The sequence below is a fragment of the Heptranchias perlo genome, chromosome 39, assembly GCF_035084215.1.
Source record: "Heptranchias perlo isolate sHepPer1 chromosome 39, sHepPer1.hap1, whole genome shotgun sequence".
Classification (NCBI taxonomy): Eukaryota; Metazoa; Chordata; class Chondrichthyes; order Hexanchiformes; family Hexanchidae; genus Heptranchias; species Heptranchias perlo.
In genome coordinates this window covers 4801638-4820934 of record NC_090363.1, presented here as the reverse complement: position 1 = coordinate 4820934, position 19297 = coordinate 4801638, and the positions used below count along the sequence as shown (strand labels likewise).

The 19297-nt window shown below is 48.8% G+C and overlaps 2 protein-coding genes across 3 annotated transcripts in view; one reads left to right on the top strand and one right to left on the bottom strand.

Annotated features, from left to right (window-relative positions):
• LOC137305129 (coiled-coil alpha-helical rod protein 1-like) overlaps positions 1-14621 on the top strand; it is a 35198-nt gene extending 20577 nt beyond the window's left edge. Inside the window, exons 11-17 of the mRNA XM_067973920.1 lie at positions 1415-1493; positions 1702-1826; positions 5017-5205; positions 7142-7243; positions 9339-9490; positions 11067-11220; positions 13099-14621. Coding sequence (XP_067830021.1) covers positions 1415-1493; positions 1702-1826; positions 5017-5205; positions 7142-7243; positions 9339-9490; positions 11067-11220; positions 13099-13199 — 902 coding nt within the window. The 3' untranslated portion in view covers positions 13200-14621. The remainder of the gene's footprint in view (positions 1-1414; positions 1494-1701; positions 1827-5016; positions 5206-7141; positions 7244-9338; positions 9491-11066; positions 11221-13098) is intronic.
• A 2408-nt stretch (positions 14622-17029) lies between these two features.
• mdc1 (mediator of DNA damage checkpoint 1) overlaps positions 17030-19297 on the bottom strand; it is a 32091-nt gene continuing 29823 nt past the window's right edge. For both annotated transcript variants that reach the window (XM_067973918.1, XM_067973919.1), the window contains one exon: positions 17030-17352. In XM_067973918.1, coding sequence (XP_067830019.1) covers positions 17107-17352 — 246 coding nt within the window. In that variant the 3' untranslated portion in view covers positions 17030-17106. The remainder of the gene's footprint in view (positions 17353-19297) is intronic.

The window sequence follows — 19297 nt, the reverse complement described above, 5'->3', positions numbered from 1 at the left end:
GCTGGGGCTCTTTTCTCTAGAAAAGGGGAAACTGAGGGGGTGATCTGATAGAGGTCTTTAAGATTATGAAAGGGTTCGATAGGATAGACGTAGAGAAAATGTTTCCACTTATGGGGGGAGACCAAAACTAGGGCCATAAATATAAGATAGTCACTAATAAATCCAAGAGGGAATGCAGGAGAAACTTCTTTACTCCGAGAGTGGTGAGAATGTGGAACTCACTATCACAAGGAGTAGTTGAGGCGAATAACATAGGTGCCTTTAAGGGAAAGCTGGATAAACACATGAGGGAGAAAGGAATAGAAGGATATGCTGATAGGATTAGATGAAGAGGGGAGGGAGGAGGTGCCTGCGGAGCATAAACACCGGCATAGACCAGTTGGGCCAAATGGCCTGAATCCGTGCGGTAGAGTCTGTGTAATTCTATGTACCTATTTTCTCCTCTCTCTCTCTCTCTCTCGTGCTCTCTTCCTTCTATGTCTGGAAGGGAGAGAGAGAGAAAAACTTGTTAAAAATCAGTTGAAAGTTGAAAGTCTCCTGTCATTCGGTCTCCGTGAAAATGGACGTGATTGTCAGGAGGTTATTTAATCGAGTGCAACTTTATCCTCCTTCAACATCTATACACACATCCAACAGGATCATTGGACAGTTCATAAGGAGCAGGGACCGTGGACAACCTCTCCCCTCCCTAACCTAACTGCAGAACCCTTACTGACATCACCCCAGCTGAAATCAGCCAGCTCGGCACAAACCGGGAATCGAGGCTTGAGACTTTCTCATCTGTGTTGTTCAGCTGCTCGCTGATTAATCTCACTGAGCCACGGGCTCCTGCTCTTTTGGCTGAAAGATGTTATGACCCTCAGGCCAACACCCATACTTTTTCTCATCTTTGTTTTCAAATCCCTCCATGGCCTCGTCCCTCCCTACCTCCTCCGGCCCTACCACCCTCCGAGATCTCTATGTCTCCGGCCTCTTGCGCATCCTCAATTTTAATCGCTCCACCATTGGTGGCCGTGCCTTCAGCTGCCTAGGCCCTAAGCTCTGGAATTCCCTCCCTAAACCTCTCCGCCTCTCTCCCTCTCTCTCTCCTCCTTTAAGACGCTCCTTAAAACCTACCTCTTCGACCAAGCTTTTGGTCACCTGTTCTAATATCTCCTTATGTGGCTTGGTGTCAGATTTTATTTGATAATCGCTCCTGTGAAGAGCCTGGGGGTATTTTATTACGTTAAAGGCGCTATATAAATGCACGCTGTCGTTTAGAATTAGCACGGGTTAATATATGCGCTGGAAACTGATCATTCAGCGACATCAGTAAATGGGACGAGGCGGGAGACTGCCCCGATCAGTGCCTGCAACAGGAGCTCCCATCGTGTGTGCGTGGAGCACGTGACGGTTTCTGTTTCCCTTTATCCAGGGTTACTTGCTCGGAAGGAGGCGCTGGTGCGGCTACGACTGCAGGAGAAAAGTGCAGAGACGGGACCTGACGTCGGCAGGTCAGTACTGTGCCAGAGCCGCGCGCCGTCTCGGGTTGGGGGCGGGGGCGGTGACTGTGTAATGTTGCCTTTTGAGTGGCCCCCCCTCCCCAACCCAGGGTAGACTTTTGCAAAGTCTTTTGCTGATGGGGCTTCACATACCTCGGGCGGCTGAGTGGACAATCGCAAGCCGCCCGCCTTCAAAGTCTCTCCTGTCCTGTTCCCACAGGCGCTCCTACGAGGATCTAGAGAAGGAGCTCGAGCTGCTGAATCGGGAACGAGACCAGTTGGCAGCTGAGTTGAAGCGGAACTCCCAGCTCATCGAGAAGAAGGTTACCGAGGCCAGGCTAAAATGTAGGTACTCGTCGCCGTCACCCTCTGATGGAGACCTCAACAATCCCCCGTCGCTCTGCATCGGAAATTCGCCCATAACGGGCAAATGGCCCTGGCCGTTTGCCATTTCCATCGGCGTCAATTACAGAGGCCCCGCTTAAACCATATTAAGACTGGGCTTGTATTCCCTCTGGTATAGAAGATTAAGGGGTGATCTAGTTGAGGTGTTTAGGACGATTAAAGTATTTGATAGGGTAGATAGAGAGAAACTATTTCCTCCGGTGGGAGAGTCCGGAGCAAGGGGGCATAACCTTAAAATTAGAGCTGGACCGTTCAGGGGTGCTGTCAGGAAGCACTTTTTCTCACAAAGGGGAGTGGAAACCTGGAACTCTCTTCCCCAAAAAGCTGTTGAGGCTGGGGGGTCAATTGAAAATTTCAAAACTGAGATTGATAGATTTTTGTTAGGCAAAGGGTATTAAGGATTACAGAACCAAATGGAGTTAAGATACAAATCAGCCACAATCTAATTAAATGGCAGAACAGGGTCGAGGGGCTGAATGGCCTATGACTGTCTTGGGCAGTTCAAGCAGCTGTTTGCACCTGGTTAAAGTGTGGTTACCTGTCATTAAGACCTTTCAGGCAGCCCCAAGTGACCAAGCCTGCTAAAGCTCATGGGCGGAGCTGCAGCTTCAGATTACTATCTGGTGACCGCCTGCCACTCCCACCACTTAGTACAACATAAAGGAGTTATAGAGGCTCCGCAGAGAGCCCTGTAAATTAAACCAGCTTCTAAACGGTAAGGTTTTTTTTTTAACTCTCTCTTCACTGCTTTAGGGGACCCAGAGGAAAGGACCAACCGAGGCTGAAAACGTTTCTAAATAATTGTTTTTATTGGCATTAAAACACCACAGTTTTACAGAGAGAGATGCTTAAAATCTTCATCAGTAATGCAACTCGAAGCTCAGAATGGTCAAATTCATAGAATTACATAGAATTTTACAGCACAGAAACAGGCCATTCGGCCGAACTGGTCTATGCCGGTGTTTATGCTCCACACGAGCTTCCTCCCACCCTACTTCATCTCACCCTATCAGCATATCCTTCTATTCCTTTCTCCCTCATGTGTTTATCTAGCTTCCCCTTAAATGCATCTGTGCTATTCACCTCAACCACTCCCTGTGGGAGCGAGTTCCACATTCCAACCACTCTCTGGGTAAAGAAGTTTCTCCTGAATTCCCTATTGGATTTATTACTGAGAATCTTACATTTATGACCCCGAGTTGTGGTCTCCCCCGCAAGTGGAGGAGTCTTCTGCTTCGCGAGACTGAGGGGTTAATTCCGACGTTTACACCCTTCTGGTCTGCCTCCTCAAACTCACGGAAATGGCTGTTTTTAAATCGTTCTGTCTGCTGCAGAAACAGTTTGATGACAGTTTCTCACAGTTTTCCAAGGCGTAGCTAGGCAGCTGTCTTATCTTCAACCTCGCCCCTTACCTCTGCGAAAGTACATCAATTCTCCGTTAACCTTCAATACCTTTCAAACTTGGTAGTAATCCAGGGACTTCAGACCATTCGTTTAGTTTCCCTTAAAACTGGTATTAAAAGTCCATACGGAAAAGTCACAAATCTTTCAAAACTAATAATGGAAAATGAATGTGGTGGTTTATGGATGGGTTTGCACGTACCAGTGATGGCACAAACCTTTCACAGACCCGGGGAGAAATGAGGAGGAAGGGAACCAGATACAGCAGGCAGATGGGCTGAAAGGGTACCAGACGAAGGAGCGAGACCAAAGGTCACAGAGACTGAGCCAGGCAGATGTCAGGGGATTAACTCAGCAGTCAGCACCATTCGCATGCCAACCAGTTCACGGGGACTAGTGACTGTAACGTGGTCACAAGCCTGTCATTCGATCCCTCTGTCCCTGTATTGGCGACAATTTATGGCACTTTCATATTATCAGGTTTCTTGCCTGGAGAGTTTGACCTCCAGGCAAGAAACAGGAGGCAGTGAGACCAGCTCCTGCCCTTCCCGTTCACCTTTGTGAAATGCTGGGGGGGGAGAGGAGGGGAGCTTAGCCTGGATGGCAAAGTCATAGAGCTATATTTTCATAGGTCTGTGCTGCCCTCTGTCCCCTGCAGGTCCCACTGTTTACGCCGTGTGCAGCTCACAGAGGACGAGCAGTGCGTTTGAATATATATATATATATATATATATCATAGTAGGTACAGCACAGGAGGAGGCCATTCAGCCCATCATGCCTGTCCCGGCTCTTCGAAAGAGCTATCCAGTTAGTCCCATTCCCCTGCTCTTTCCCCATAGCACCTGTGTAGAATTGTAGTCATTGTTATAATGTAGAGAAAGGCGGTAACTAATTTGCGCGCAGCAAGGTCCCATGGACATCAATGAGCTGTCACTCTGTTCCCATGAGGGGAGGGCGTCACATCTGAGCTCAGTTGGGTTTAGGTCAGATGTTCACACATGTGCACGTTTTGGCAGGCTCATTTGGTGCCAAGCTTCCTCTCCTGGCCTGGGCTGAGTTAGTTGGTCTCGACCGGGTTTCTGCTGCAGATGTCACAATTACCCAGGGTCCCTTCTCCTGATAGCTGTCCGGAGACGCCTGCAGGTGGGGACAGGATCGCAATCTGGGCGTTCATACACTCCACAACCAGATAACCTCCCGTCAGTCACCATCTAGGCACATACTTGAAGGGTAGCCGCTTGCATGAGGTACCGGGGGTGGGGGGGAGTTTCCAGTGCTCCTGGAACTGCGCCCGAACATAAGTCAGCACTTTCAGAAGAGATGGGGAGACAATTGGTTATCTCTGTAACCTCTTCCAACCCTCCGACATCTCTGCGCTCCTCCAATTCCAGCCTCTTGCACATCCCCGATTTTAATCGCTCCACCATTGGCGGCCGTGCCTTCAGCTGCCTGGGCCCTAAGCTCTGGAATTCCCTCCCTAAACCTCTCCACCTCTCTCTCTCCTCCGTTAAGACGCTCCTTAAAACCTACCTCTTTGACTAAGCTGTTGGTCACCTGTCCTGATATCTCCTTATGTGGCTCGGTGTCAGATTTTGTTTGATAATCGCTCCTGTGAAGCGCCTTGGGACGTTTTACTACATTAAAGACGCTGTATAAATGCAAGTTGAGAATCTAAACGTGCATTGGGAGAATTTGCTTCTATTTTCTTTTCCCCCTTCTTTTGTTTTAGTCGACGCAGATTTAAAGGATAGCCTAGCAGCGAGGGGGCAGCTCGAGGAAGCCTTGGAGGAGAAGACTCAGTGCCAGCGGAGACTGACGTTGCAACTGAGCGAGGCCCAGCAGCAGCTCGGGGAGAATCAGGAGGCCGCAGAGACCCTGCGAGTGGAGCTGTGCCGGCAGCAGGAGAAATATGAACAAGGCGAGTCTCTCCTTCTCCAAACTGGCAGGGGGCTGGAGCGATCATCCTGAGCTCTCCGTAGTGTGAGGAGAAAACCAGGTTAATTTGCCCAAGTGGGTTAAAGGCACAGTTACGGAACTCCCATCTTCCACCCTCCATAAACCTCAGCTCATCCAAAACTCTGCTGCCCCGTATCCTAACTCGCACCAAGTCCCATTCATAAGAACATAAGAAATAGGAGCAGGAGTAGGCCAATCGGCCCCTCGAGCCTGCTCCGCCATTCAATAAGATCATGGCTGATCTGATCCTAACCTCAAATCTAAATTCATGTCCAATTTCCTGCCCGCTCCCGTAACCCCTAATTCCCTTTACTTCTAGGAAACTGTCTATTTCTGTTTTAAATTTATTTAATGATGTAGCTTCCACAGCTTCCTGGGGCAGCAAATTCCACAGACCTACTACCCTCTGAGTGAAGAAGTTTCTCCTCATCTCAGTTTTGAAAGAGCAGCCCCTTATTCTAAGATTATGCCCCCGAGTTCTAGTTTCACCCATCCTTGGGAACATCCTTACTGCATCCACCCGATCAAGCCCCTTCACAATCTTATATGTTTCAATAAGATCGCCTCTCAATCTTCTGAACTCCAATGAGTAGAGTCCCAATCTACTCAACCTCTCCTCGTATGTCCGCCCCCTCATCCCCGGGATTAACCGAGTGAACCTTCTTTGTACTGCCTCGAGAGCAAGTATGTCCCTGTGCTCGCTGACCTACATTGGCTCCTGGTCCGGGAACGCCTCGATTTTAAAATTCTCATCCTTGTTTTCAAATCCCTCCATGGCCTCACCCCCCCCCCTCCCTATCTCTGTAACTTTCTCCAGCCCTACAACCCTCCGAGATCTCTGCGCTCCTCCAATTCTGGCATCTGCTGACGTTCACCGTCACCTAGTATAGTCACACATGACCTGGCTGATCTGGACAGCCTCCATCTGCCCTGCCACAAGCAGCAGGATTGTAATCCTCAACTCTTTGTTTCTGATAAACGATAGCTGTTACGTCCCGATACACGAAAGAAAGAACTTGCATTTATATAGCGCCTTTCACGACTTCGGGACGTCCCAAAGCGCTTTACAGCCAATGAAGTACTTTTTGAAGTGCAGTCGCCGTTGCGATGTAGGAAACGCGGCAGCCGATTTTGCACACAGCAAGATCCCACAAACAGCAACGTGATAATGACCAGGTCTGTATGGGATAATGACCTGTTTGTTTAAGGAGGTTGGTTGAGGGATAAATATTGGCCAGGACACCGGGGAGAACTCCCCCTGCTGTTCTTCGAAATAGTGCCGTGGGATCTTTTGCATCCACCCGAGGGGGCAGATGGGTGTAATAAATTGGATAGCCAGGTGGTGAAGGATAGAATACTAGAGCCTGATCTTCAGTTGCTTCAATGCCTTTATTAACAGAGACCCAAATTACCACACCCCACACCCTAGATAAGCTCTCGTATAAATGGATACAAGAGAGTGCTCAATTGATAAGCACCACCTGAATATAATTAACACTAATTGATATAAATCACATGGATTCAATTAACAACGAGGCCTCGGTTTAACATCTCATCAGGAAGAGTTATCAGAATTATTCCTTGCACGGTAAGGAAACATATGATTGGATTGACGGGCGTAATGCCATGTGGTTAGATCAGGCGATTTCTTGCAATAAGGTATTTGTTATCACTCATCTGCTCAAAAAACTCTCCTTTACACACTGCCTCCTGGAATCTTTCTGTGCAGAGCATCCACTGCTGCCCCTGTAATGCCCCCCCCGGGACGTTTGTTACCTGATGGGGCATTAACAAAGTCCGAGTGGCTGCTGTTATTTGCCCCCTGCCTTCGGCTCGATTCCCGGTGTGTTCAGGAGTCAGCGATTCGCTCACCACGTTCCCTGTGCTGGTTGTTGCAGCTCTTCAGGAGAAGGTGAGGGAGGCGGAGAAACGTACGACGGAGCAGCTGTCCGAAATGGAGAAACGACTCAACGAGGCCAGGAGGGAGCACACCAAGGCTGGTGAGTGGGAAGGTAGGGGAAGGGGAAGGGAAGGGAGATGTTCCCCCAGCAGAGCAGAAACATAGGAACAGGAGTAGGCCATTCAGCCCCTCTCCGCCATTTGATAAGATCATGGCTGATCTGTGATCTAACTCCATATACCCGCCTTTGGCCCATATCCCTTAATACCTTTGGTTGCCAAAAAGCTATCTATCTCAGATTTAAATTTAGCAATTGAGCTAGTATCAATTGCCGTTTGTGGAAGAGAGTTCCAAACTTCTACCACCCTTTGTGTGTAGAAATGTTTTCTAATCTCACTCCTGAAAGGTCTGGCTCTAATTTTTAGACTGTGCCCCCTACTCCTAGAATCCCCAACCGGCGGAAATAGTTTCTCTCTATCCACCCTATCTGTTCCCCTTAATATCTTATAAACTTCAATCAGATCACCGCTTAACCTTCTAAACTCCAGAGAATACAACCCCAATTTGTGTAATCTCTCCTCGTAACTTAACCCTTGAAGTCCGGGTATCATTCTAGTAAACCTACGCTGCACTCCCTCCAAGGCCAATATGTCCTTCCGAAGGTGCGGTGCCCAGAACTGCTCACAGTACTCCAGGTGCGGTCTAACCAGGGTTTTGTATAGCTGCAGCATAACTTCTGCCCCCTTGTAGTCTAGTCCTCTAGATATAAAGGCCAGCATTCCATTGGCCTTATTGATTATTTTCTGCACCTGTTCATGACTCTTCAATGATCTATGTACCTGTACCCCTAAGTCCCTTTGGACAGCCATTGTTTTTAACTTTTTACCATTTAGAAAGTACCCTGTTCTATCTTTTTTTGATCCAAAGTGGATGACCTCACATTTGTCTACATTGAATTCCATTTGCCATGATCCGCCATCTGCCAACATTCACCCATCACCCCCTGTGCTCGCTGACCTACATTGGCTCCCGGTCCGGCAATGCCTCAATTTTAAAATTCTCATCCTTGTTTTCAAATCACCTCCATGGCCTCGCCCCTCCCTATCTCTGTAACCTCCTTCAGCCCTACAACCCTCTGCAATTTCTGCGCTCCTCCAATTCTGGCCTCTTGCTCATCCCCGATTTTCATCGGTCCACCATTGGCGGCCGTGCCTTCAGCTGTCTGGGCCCTAAGCTCTGGAATTCCCTCCCGAAACCTCTCTCCTCCTTTAAGATGCTTCTTAAAACACCTACCGTTTTGACCAAGCTTTTGGTTGCCTGTCCTAATATCTCCTTATGTGGCTCGGTGTCACATTTTGTCTGATTACGCTCCTGTGAAGCGCCTTGGGATGTTTTACTAAGTTAAAGGCGCTATATAAATGTAATTTGGTGATGTTAATAAAGTGACGCTGCATGGGCGGAAGTAAACGTGCTTGATACAGAATCCACCTGGCAGTCGCCAGATGTCCACACCTTGAGCTGCTTTTATACTGGGTTTAGTAAGATGCTGGGGTCGTCGCTGGCAACCACTAAATAAACTTGCTAATTTTGCCCTTTCTTTTAAAAAAAAACATGTCTTCCCAATAGCCGGCCTTTGCAAATCTGACGAGCTTATTTGGGGTCAGCACTGGCCGCACGAGGTCATTCTTAGAGAGCTGGCGGCTCCAGCTCCCAGTATAAAAGCACCTTCACATCGTCGGTACTGGACTGAGGCCCGAGTTCCTGATCAACACATGCATTGAATGCAGTGCTTTGCAGTCATAGGCAGGTCCTGAGGTGGGAGATGTGCCCCTGTGGGTGTGCCATGCCAAGGTCTGTCAGGGTTCTGTGCTGCCCTCTGCCCCCCCCCCCCCCACATTGTGCCAGCCTCTCCCCCCTCCTGTGCTGCCCTCTTACCGCCCCCCCCACCCCCCAGTGCCTAAAGACAAACAAACCTCGGCAATACTGCATGTCCTGTAAACCGTGCAGCAGCCCGAGAGGGTCAGCAGGTGAGGTGAACCACTGTGCCTTTCCAACAAGTTACGTTCTGGCTAAAAAGCAGTGCTGGCAGAGAACGGCTCACCAAACTATTTTCACTTTGCCCCCGTTGAATCACTTTTAATTTGCCCCCACTGCGAGGGTCACTGCGCGTTATGTTGTCCTGTTTATCGTTACAGTTGTTGCTCTCCGTCAAACGGACCGCCAGGCAGCTCGCGATAAGGAACGAACGCAAGCCTGCGCAAAATTACAGGAAGAGCAGCTCCAGCGGGAAATCCAACGCCTCAGGAAACAGCTGCGGGAACTGGAGAGGGACAAGAACCTTCTTGTGGTAAGAGGGGGCCCGTCGTACAGAGGCCACTCACACGGCTGGATTGGTGGGTCCCAAAATAGCCCAGATAGTGGAACACGAGGCCACACAATCAGACAGATCAGGAGAAACTTCTTCACTTCTTTACTGGGAAACTTCTTCACTCAGAGAGTGTTGAGAATGTGGAAATTGCTACTACAAGGAGTAGTTGAGGTGAATAGTATAGGTGCATTTAAGGGGAAGCCAGATAAGCACGTGAGGGAGAAAGGAATAGAAGGATATGCTGATAGGGTTAGATGAAGTAGGGTGGGAGGAGGGTTGTGTGGAGCATAAACACCGGCACAGACTGGTTGGGCCGAATGGCCCGTTTCTATGCCGTAAAATTCTATGTAACCTATTAGAAATTCTTGACATTACTCCCAGATTACAGAATAGAAAATCCACTTCAAGCTGCCTCCCGCCGAAGCTCCCCCTTGCTGGGGTACCGTTCCACAGGAGACAGCGCCTCCCCCCCCCCACTCTCCTGTAACTCTGCCAAGTGGCCATTCGTTGAGCGAGCGTCAGGAGGCTGTTTGACCATCACGAGCCTAACACGGGCAGGCCCAATCCCGTCCTCACCCAGGCCCCCCCCCCCCCGGATTTCGTACCCGTGGCGGGACGGGACTTCCCCAGCCCAGCCCCGTTGGAATTCCCTGGGTCAGGACGTTCACGTAAAGCAAGTGCACGTCAGTGTTGGCTCCCGGATCAGAAAGTTGGGGGAGGGGGAGGGCCGCAACGTTAGTGGGTCTGACCTTAGGAATGGTTCAACCTGTCTTTTCTCTTCGTGCGGCCGGTCTCTCCGCTGCATTCAGTCGCTCTGCGATCAGTGGGAGAGACCCTGGCCCTTAGCGACGCAGCAGAATCTGATGGCCCTTAGCAACGTTGGACCCCCAGGCACACACCGGCATCCCATGCACCCAGCGTTGCTAAGGGCGTAAATGTTGGTCGTATCATGACATTTCCATGAGCCTGCCCGCAAACGCCTCGGTGATTTCGATGGAGAGAGGAAAGAGGGGCAAGGGCCCAGTGTAATCGGGTCCTGCCCCCCCCCCGCTGTGAATACCGTTCTAACTCCAGCAAGGCTGCGGAAACTCAGCAGCCCAACGCCCACACAGAGTCACTTTCCAGCAGGTAGTGATCAGGAACAGGACATCTGGCTGATATTTTGTTAGCCATTCCGCAGTCACTGAGACCGAGGGGGCAATTTTAACCCAACCCGCCCATTGAGGTCAACGGAGAGTCATATCGGGTGGGGTGTAGAACCGGCGATCCACCCGATCCTGTGGGATTCCTGCCCGGCGAGTTCGGTTAAAATTACCCCCCTCTCCACGGTGTCGTGCCCCTACCACAGACCCAGCTAAGGTTAGCTAATTCAGCGTACACCAGAGATCGATCCTTGGCGACTTCTTGGTTTCTGCGGCAATCATTGCTGACCGCACCGTGCCGTTACCAGCTGGGAAAAGCCTGCAGTATAAAATGAAGAATCTAAAATCTTCCAGCCGCTGGAGAAACCTGACCTGCGTGTGTGTGTTCTTTATTTCTTTATTTTGGACGGCAGGCTACACTGAGACAGGAAGGGCTGCTCAGCAAGTTCAAGAAAAGCCGTGCTGCAGCCATCCACTCCTCGGCTGCCCTGTCTGATGAAGAGGAGCTGGCCAGACCCTTACCACAGTCCCAGGCTTCAAAGGCCGGAAGCAAGGCCTACAGTAAAGGTAACTGCAAGGATTCAAAACCTCTTGGAATACAAATAGAAATAGAACAAAAAATGCTGTAAGCGCTCGGCAGGTCATTTATCGCTCAACCAACACCACTAAATTAGATTAACTGGTCATTTTCTCATTGCTGTTTGTGGGATCTTGCTGTGCGCAAAATGGCTGCCGTGCTTGCCCACAAAACAACAGTGACAACACTGCTAAAGTAATTCATTGGCCGTGAAGCACTTTGGGGCGTGGACGCGAAAGACGCCATATAAATGCAAGTTAGTCCAACAGGCCTGGCGTGAAGATCGAAACCATTACTCTCGGACTGAAGAATGTTACATCTGAGCCAAGCTGACAGCCTTTCCTGTCGTGCTGAACACCCGCGAAAGATGTTCTTCTCACCCACCCGCGCGCGACATCCAGTAAAACTGGTGGCTTGACTACGCTTGAAATGATGTATGAAAATGTTATTGGCATTCTGTATGAATTTTTAATTGGCAGGCTATCAGTGGTTGACTTAGCGATTCACTCTCCCCACTCCCTACTGCCTTTCCCCATTAACAGCAATGAAGGAATATCGCGCCTTTTAAATCTGAGATCGATAGAATTTTGCTAACCAAGGGTATTAAGGATTACGGAACCAAGGCGGGTAGATGGAGTTAAGATACAGATCAGTTACGACCTGATTGAATGGGCTGGAGGGGCTGAATGGTCTCCTCCTTTTCCTGCACACCGTGGCCCCATAATAAAGTAACATTCGCGCCAGACAAGTGCCAGGCAATGACCATCTCCAACAAGAGAGAGTCTGACCACCTCCCCTTGACATTCAACGGCATTACCATCGCCGAATCCCCCACCGTCAACATCCTGGGGGTCACCACTGACCAGAAACGTAACTGGACCAGCCACATAAATACTGTGGCTACAAGAGCAGGTCAGAAGCTGGGTATTCTGTGGCGAGTGACTCACCTCCTGACTTCCCAAAGCCTTTCCACCATCTACAAGGCACAAGTCAGGAGTGTGATGGAGTACTCTCCACTTGCCTGGATGAGTGCAGCTCCAACAATACTTAAGAAGCTCGACACCATCCAGGACAAAGCAGCCCGCTTGATTGGCACCCCATCCACCACCCTAAACATTCACTCCCTTCACCACCGGCGCACAGTGGCTGCAGTGTGTACCATCCACAGGATGCACTGCAGCAACTCGCCAAGGCTTCTTCGACAGCACCTCCCAAACCCGCGACCTCTACCACCTAGAAGGACAAGGGCAGCAGGCACATGGGAACAACACCATCTGCACGTCCCCCTCCAAGTCACACACCATCCCGACTTGGAAATATGTTGCCGTTCCAGGATTTTGACCCAGCGACAATGAAGGAACTCCCTAACAGCACTGTGGGAGAACCTTCACCACACGGACTGCGGCGGTTCAAGAAGGCGGCTCACCACCACCTTCTCAAGGGCAATTAGGGATGGGCAATAAATGCCGGCCTTGCCAGCGACGCCCACATCCCATGAACAAATAAAAAAAAGGTAGGTGAAGAGGCCATCTGATATGGAGGTTCTTGTGTGAAATGAGTTTGGGGGCATTGAGTGACCACCGGTTTAACTGGGGCAGCAGTTGGGGCAATATAATTAAAATCTTCCTCCCTCCTCTTCCCGGGCTGGAATGTGCAATGTCTGCCTGGCTGTGCATGTGAAGGATATTGACTCGGGCGAGGGCCCAGATGGCTGGTAGTGTCTGTTGCACCGTGTGCCAGCAAGATACAGCAGAGGAGAAAATGCCTGGCTGAGTTAATATGATCAAAATTAGCAAACGGGCTTAGAACCTACAAAAAGGGACGATGCAATCGCCTGGCTTCTTTAACCGTACCGTTCCCTTTTCCAGACTCCCTCGCTGAGGTTCTCGACGACCTGCAGGTGTTGACTGCGGCCGTGGCTGGGGACGCAGAGGAGAGAGAGACGACCGAAGAAGAGGATATCGTGTAGAGGAGAAAAGGAAAGTCCAAGACACCGGTTCTTCCTCGAAGATAACTGGCGAGCCAATCCTTAAGTGGTCAGATCGAAGGCTTCCTTTTAGTCTCCGATGGTTCGTTGTTTAATTATAAGAACACGCCGAAGGATAAGAAAAGGTCATCAAAGCTCATCCCTCCAATCAGCTCTCTGAAACAAGTGTTCTTTCCATCACACTGCTCTCTCAAAGCCATACTATGTTGTAGCTCTGTTCTAGGATTCTTGTCACGGGATACTCCTGTAGGCTGTGCGGATCCAGTCTGTCGTCTATGGGCGAGAGCTGATTTTTATTAAACAAGCACAGTGATTAATTGTTGCCAATTATCTCTCTTGTCCTTCCTCGTCGCCCGAAGGAGCCGACTCCTTACTAGAGTACAGTTCCATGGGCATCCTCCACTACATTACTCAAGTGACCATTCTTTATGGGTGAGCCGAGACGGCGAGCTATTCAGGTGAGGGGGGTGTCACCACAGCTGAACCTGCTCTCACCTTGTGCTGAAACATGCTTTCCAGCAGGAATCACTGGATAGCCATCAGGAGTGGATACCGCACACTGTTACTTTCTTTTCCCTCTCCTCCATAGTTCAAAGGGCACTGAGACCATTCATAGTCCCTCAGCTCACACAGCACAGGCCATGGATCAAACATGAGGCCTTCAGGTCTGTTTGGTTCACGTACTTTACTAGGCAGTGCCTTTTAACTTCTCATCTGGGATCTCTCTGCTTTAGCAGTACTAAAAAAAATTGAATTTAAATCAATTTAACCCCAGGTTTCTCAACAGCCTATCTGCACTACAACCAGTTGGATTGTGGGCAAACTGGTACAAGTAAGTGTAGGAAGGGATGATGATTACATGTTCACATTTGTTTAAGGAAGTGCACAAGATCAGGGAATGAGCTCCCAACATTCATCACCAAAGTGCAGATTAATTTTCCTTTAAGCCAACCAATGGGTAAGATTTAACCGTGTAAAAGTTTAACTACATAGAATGTACAGCACAGAAACAGGCCATTCGGCCCAACAGGTCTATGCCGGTGTTTATGCTCCACACGAGCCTCCTCCCGCCCCTCTTCATCTCACCCTATCAGCATATCCTTCTATTCTTTTCTCCCTCGTGTGTTTATCTCGCTTTCCCTTAAATGCATCAATGCCATTCGCCTCAACCACTCCTTGTGATATCGAGTTCCTCATTCTGAACTCTGTCGAGAGCCTTTTGGTACGACATACTTTATAAAGGTTTAAACGAAATGTCTATGTAGTGACCAGTCTTCAACTGTGTCGCACTGTCTTAGACAAAAGTTGTCTCAAATTCCTCTATTTTACCACTGTAAACTGTACATAGTTTATATTTTTTTTGATCAAAAGAAATGTTTTCTAATAATAAAGGGATGAATTATATTATTGATTTTTTTTTCGTCATTTGCTGTTTCATCTATCAGGCAGAGCTCAGCTTTACTTTCAAGCAAAATGAGCTTACTGTGTCTTTGCTTTGCAGTGCTGAGGGAGTGCTGCACTGTCGGAGGTGCCGTCTTTCAGATGAGACGTTAAACTGAGGCCCCGTCTGCCCTCTCAGGTGGACCTAAAAGATCCCATGGCCACTATTTTGAAGAAGAGCAGGGGGAGTTCTCCTTGGTGTTCTGGCCAATATTTATCCCTCAACCATCACCAAAAACAAATTATCTGGTCATTTATCTCAGTGCTGTTTGTGGGATCTTGCTGCATGCAAATTGGCTGCCACATTTCCTACAGTGACTGCACTTCAAAAGTACTTCATTAGATATGATGTGCATTGAGACATCCTGAGGTTGTGAAAGGCGCTATAGAAATGCAAATCTAGCTATCTTGTGAACATCTACAGCTTTGAGGTCCTGGTAAGGAATGAATTAGAATGGGAGGCAGGGGGATGAGTCAAAAGCAGTACAATGAGGTGCAGACTGGAGGATTTTAGTGTAAAATGTAGCTTTAGATGAACAAGTTGCTGAGCAATGACCATTGAAGTACCAAAATGAGGCGGGCAAATTACGAGGGATTGCTTGCCCGCTAACAGACTCTCGTATCCAGTGCCGCAGTAGGAGAGAAGTGTTGGAAGACATTCCCCAGATATAAGATAAAAGCAGAAAATGCTGGAAACACTCAGCAGCATTTGCGGAGAGAGAAACAGAATTAACGTTTCAGGTCGATGACCTTTCATCGGAACCCCAGATATAGATTCAGGTTTTATAAAGCGTGCAGTCTCCGGCTACTCTGAGCACACTGCGTCCAGCAGAACGGATTCCTGTCTCCAGCCTCGTTCAGGAGCCAGTGGTTCCTCAGCCTGGCTACGACTGAGGGCTCTGCTGAACGTACGTGAAGATGTATTAGAATTAAGTGTTCACGGATACTTAAAACTAAAGTGCTTACACTGCAAACAGTTTGCACTGTGATCACAAAGCAACTATTGAGATAGCCAGGTGATGGGACAAACGACCATAGTGCATTCCCATCAACGCTGGAAAGAAAGGAGGCACGGTGGGCGGAATATTCCGAGACAAGGGGGTGGGGGCTGGCACAACAATCCCATGGGAACCAGCAACCATCCGGAGTCTGATCCGGATAGACATCCTACACTCTCGAGCCCAAGTGATTGTTGGCACGAGATACCAGATGGAATTTTTTTTTTTAAATAATTAATTTTTAAAACACTCACCGAATTGGCAGGTTAGTCTCCAAATCTCAAACACGCACTAAGCTTCGATTTTCTAAATAGACATCCTTCGAGTATTTAAAAAAGTAACTTTCAAGGTATCAAAACAAATATTTATTCGGTATTTTGTCTCGCAGAAACATGATCATCGGCAAGTTATACAAAGTCATTAGAAACTCGTTATTTTTTTGTTGTTAGTTAACTGCAACAGTCGATCTGTTCCACAGGATGTTCAGGTTTTCAAATCCAGAAAGCTGCCTCAACAACACTTCTGGTACATAAAAAGAACACAAACTCGTGCTGTACAACAGTGACTACACTTCAAAAGTACCTCATTGTCCGTAAAGCGCTTTGGGACGTCCTGAGGTGAAAGGCGCTGTATAAATGCTAGAGCTTCAATGTTTCTTTATATTACAGTGAAACCTGTATAAACGGACACTTATTGGGAGACCCAAATAACTTAAAATGGTAAAATATACAAGAGGCACTCTGAAACCACAGACACCTGCAAATTCCGAACTACGGGCAGCCTTCAATGCATCAAGCCCTTTTACAACTTAAAACAAAGGACACGCAGGTCAGCGCGAGGCGGCAGTGGGTTTCGTGAAAGGAACGGCTTTTGTGGAATGGGGAGCTCTTTATCCAGCATCCATAGCGGCACAGAACATGCTCTATCTCTGGGATTGAATGCTTGCGCGTGGCTCTGTCCTGGGAATAGAGAAGTTTCTCTGGGATTGAATGCTCGCGTGTGGCTCTGTCCCAGGGAGAGAGCGGTTTCTCTGGGATTGAATGCTCGCGCGTGGCTCTGTCCCGGGGAGAGAGCAGTTTCTCTGGGATTGAATGCTCGCGGGTGGCTCTGTCCCGGGGAGAGCGCGGTTTCTCTACTGCTGTAGATGCTGGTAGATACTGAATTTTTTGACAGTACATACAGTGACCATTATGAAAATATGGACACTTGCAAAAAAAGGACAGCTAGTGCCAGTCCCCAAGGTGTCTGTAATTTACAGATTTCACTGTGTATGTATGTATGTGTATCTATCTATCTATCTATAAATATATATATATTTCTCCCTTAATGTAAAAAAGGATTCTACGATCGACTATAGGGAATGAAAACAATGCATAAGTTTCATCGTTTTCTTTTTATTACATTATGGATGAACAGCTTTAATAAAATTCCTACATCTGGTTTTGAAACCATCAGTGCTTCTTTTTCTTGCCCCTGGCTGGCTGGGTTGCAGCTGCCGTGGAACTCCGCTTTCTGCCTTTGCCCTCTGGTTTGCTGTCGACGTCCCCCTCCCCATCCAGCCGGTATCTGACCAGATCCACCGTCTGCTGGAGAATCCCCGTCAGGAGGAATTCTGCATTCACTACGGGAATGCCGGCGTCCAGGGCCGGTTTGCACTTGAGGAGGTCGGCCGGGCACGAAATCACCAGGGTCTTCTCCTGTCGCATTGCATTCCAAACAGTTACCAAAAAAACGGGTTAGAATCTCAAACCCGTTGTTATCGAGAGACGCCCTCCCCCCACTTAACCTGAGGGAAGGGCCAGTGCCCATAGTGCAGGACACCACTGAGCTTGAAAAAAAAAAGCAAGAAAGGGCTTGCATTTATACAATGCTTTTCACAACCTCAGGACATCCCAAAGTGCTTTACACCCAATTAATTAGTGTGGTCACCACTCTGACAATAGATAAATGTTGGAACCACAAACAGCCATCTCTTGATCAGTTCATCTCTTTTGGTGGTTCAAAGAGTGAGGGGGATGGATTTTGACCAGGACACCTCCACTGAACAGTGGGTAGCAGAAGAAGCCCTTCAGTGACTACCAGGAGGAAAAGCATCCAGCAGAGGAGACAGAGGGTCATTCTGGGAGAAGTCGGCTCAGTCACCTCCACTGAACAGTGGGTAGCAGAAGAACTGGTGTCGAGGAGCAGTTAAACCCGAAACACTACACTTGTGTTTCCCTCCCTCCCTCCTCCTCTAACCAAAAAAAAAGGAGGCACTGTGAGGAGGGCAAGCAAGTTGACTAGGAGGAGGATCGAGCTACTGCAGCTGCTGGAGGCACGAAGTCACAGCCAACAGGTAAGTGCTTGGCTGGTGACTGGTAAGTAGTTTTTCTTTCCTTTTTTTTCTTGACATTGTAGTTGTTGTTAAGCTAACTTAAGGGTTAAGTTATGGCAGGAGATCCCAGACCTGTGTCATGTTCCTCTTGTGGGATGTGGGAATTCAGGGATCCTTCCTGTGTCCCTGGTTCCTTCACCTGCGGGAAGTGTGTCCAGCTGCAGCTACTGTTTGACCGCTTGACGGCTCTGGAGCTGCGGATGGACTCACTTTGGAGCATCCGCGATGCTGAGAAAGTCGTGGATAGCACGTTCAGTGAGTTGGTCACACCACAGATAAAAATTACTGAGGGAGATAGTGAATGGGTGACCAACAGACAGAGGAAGAGTAGGAAGGCAGTGCAGGAGTCCCCTGCGGTCATCTCCCTCCAAAACAGGTATACCGTTTTGGATACTGTTGGGGGAGATGGCTCACCAGGGTAAGGTGACAGCGGCCAGGTTCATGGCACCGTGGCCGGCTCTGCTGCACAGGAGGGCAGGAAAAAGAGTGGCAGAGCTATAGTGATAGGGGACTCGATTGTAAGGGGAATAGACAGGCGTTTCTGCGGACGCAACCGAGACTCCAGGATGGTATGTTGCCTCCCTGGTGCAAGGGTCAGGGATGTCTCAGAGCAGCTGCAGGACATTCTGGAGGGGGAGGGTGAACAGCCAGTTGTCGTGGTGCATATAGGTACCAACGATATAGGTAAAAAACGGGATGAGGTCCTACAAGCTGAATTTAGGGAGTTAGGAGTTAAACTAAAGAGTAAGACCTCAAAGGTAGTAATCTCAGGATTGCTACCAGTGCCACGGGCTAGTTAGAGTAGGAATGACAGGATAGCTAGGATGAATACGTGGCTTGAGAGATGGTGCAAGAGGGAGGGATTCAAATTCCTGGGCCATTGGAACCGGTTCTGGGGGAGGTGGGACCAGTACAAATTGGTTCCAGTCCTGCCCAGATGCAGACCGTCCAATGTCCTAGGGGGAGTGTTTGCTAGTGCTGTTGGGGAGGGTTTAAACTAATGCGGCAGGGGGATGGGAACCGATGCAGGAAGTCAGTGGGAAGTAAAGTGGTGACAGAAACAAAAGGCAGTAAGGGAGAGTGTACAAAACATGACCGGACAGATGGTCTGAGAAAGCAGGGCAAAGACCAAGGGAAGTCTAGATTAAACTGCATTTATTTCAATGCAAGAAGTCTGATGGGCAAGGCAGATGAACTCAGGGCATGGATGGGTACATGGGACTGGGATGTTATAGCTATTACTGAAACATGGCTAAGGGAGGGGCAGG